The sequence below is a fragment of the Plasmopara halstedii genome (assembly GCF_900000015.1).
Source record: "Plasmopara halstedii genome assembly, contig: Scaffold_322, whole genome shotgun sequence".
Taxonomy (NCBI): Eukaryota; Oomycota; class Peronosporomycetes; order Peronosporales; family Peronosporaceae; genus Plasmopara; species Plasmopara halstedii.
Genome location: NW_020187243.1, coordinates 513,962 through 515,354, shown reverse-complemented (window position 1 = coordinate 515,354; position 1,393 = coordinate 513,962). Strand labels below are relative to the sequence as shown.

Below are 1,393 nucleotides of genomic sequence, written 5' to 3'. Positions count from 1 at the left end.
GCAACGATTTCAAGAATCATCTTGGATCACGTTTGCTGTGAGGCTCAAAAGAACTTGATACATCCGAGCTCGATACGATTCGTCACGAATGAAATCTACGATAGTTTCACTGTTTGAAAACAAAGACGGGAAGAACCGCAAAATGAATGTTGATATTGACGCGACGCAGTATGTTGGAAAGATTGTTCGGCAATAAAACAACATTTTTACGAATCATCTTGAATCACGTTTGCTCTGAGGCACGAAAGAACTTGATACATCCGAGCTGAATACAATATACGTCACGAATGAAATTCAAGATAGTTGCACGGTTCATTCTTACAAACACAAAGATGGGAAGAACCGCAGATTGAAAGTTGATATTGACGTGACGCAGTATGTTGAAAGGTTGTTCGGCAATAAAGCAACATTTTTATGAACCATTTTGGATCACGTTTACTCTGAGGCTCAAAAGAACGACACACCCACGGACAAATCCGAACTCGATACGCACATTTTGCAAATTGGCACTGTTTGTCAGAGGAAAAATTAGCTTCGAAGCACATTTAAAACTCCAAGAAATGCTGAATGCAATGCAATTCGCTTTGGTATCGCCATTTCATTCTTCGAGTGCCTAATTCGCCGATAGCGACTACATTTAACTATCTGATCTTGCTGTTAATTATCTACGCGTTAATCTTCTTGTTCAAGTACAATTGCAAGTCATCTGCGTCTCATCAGATCTTGTTGCACCTACTTCGTCGCCATTGCGTCTTTGATCCATTTGAAACTTCACCCTCTATTACATACCGTTTCTCCTTTAAATGTTAATTTCTTTCATTCGAAAAATCTATCAGTTTTGAAACATCCATACGTCATCTTTTACCACGGTTCAGTCACAAAATCTAATAATATATTAAGGTCGAAATTTTTCTTGCCATATTTGGTGAGTGATTTAGATAGGTTTTGAAGAATTACAAGGATAGGTCTCAAAGCGGTTGACAGGGTAAAGCTACAGACGATTTAGCCGATCGAGAAACGTTTTTACCAATTATTAAGTACACAAAGTCTAGGTGAAAGGAATTTTGCCATGCATCTTCCTACTATGTCAAAACCTTCAAACACCGCACTTTTTCAGAATATCGCGATTTTGATTGCGCTACTAATTTTAACATTGTTACTAATAATTAAAGATATTTTAGATAGAAATTATAAAATAAAGTATTGCGAAGACATCTCACAAGCTTTATACATTAATCTTGCCTAACATGATTAGCGCTGAATTCATGACTGGTATAATTTATTGTCACTGGTGTGTTTTCTGCCATTGTTTGTATCTGTCAGGGATATTGGTACCTTTCTAAGACTTGGTAATACACCAAGACAAGTTTTAATTGGTGCGCCTTCGTCTTTA

At 37.1% G+C, this 1,393-nt stretch overlaps 1 protein-coding gene across 1 annotated transcript in view; it reads right to left on the bottom strand.

Moving 5' to 3' along the window:
* PHALS_15293 (uncharacterized protein) overlaps nucleotides 1-825 on the bottom strand; it is an 827-nt gene extending 2 nt beyond the window's left edge. Inside the window, exon 1 of the mRNA XM_036407356.1 lies at nucleotides 1-825. This exon is cut by the window's left edge and continues 2 nt beyond it. Within this exon, the coding sequence (XP_036263065.1) occupies nucleotides 10-204 (195 nt within the window). The 5' untranslated portion in view covers nucleotides 205-825 and the 3' untranslated portion in view covers nucleotides 1-9.
* Nucleotides 826-1,393: the final 568 nt, after the last annotated feature.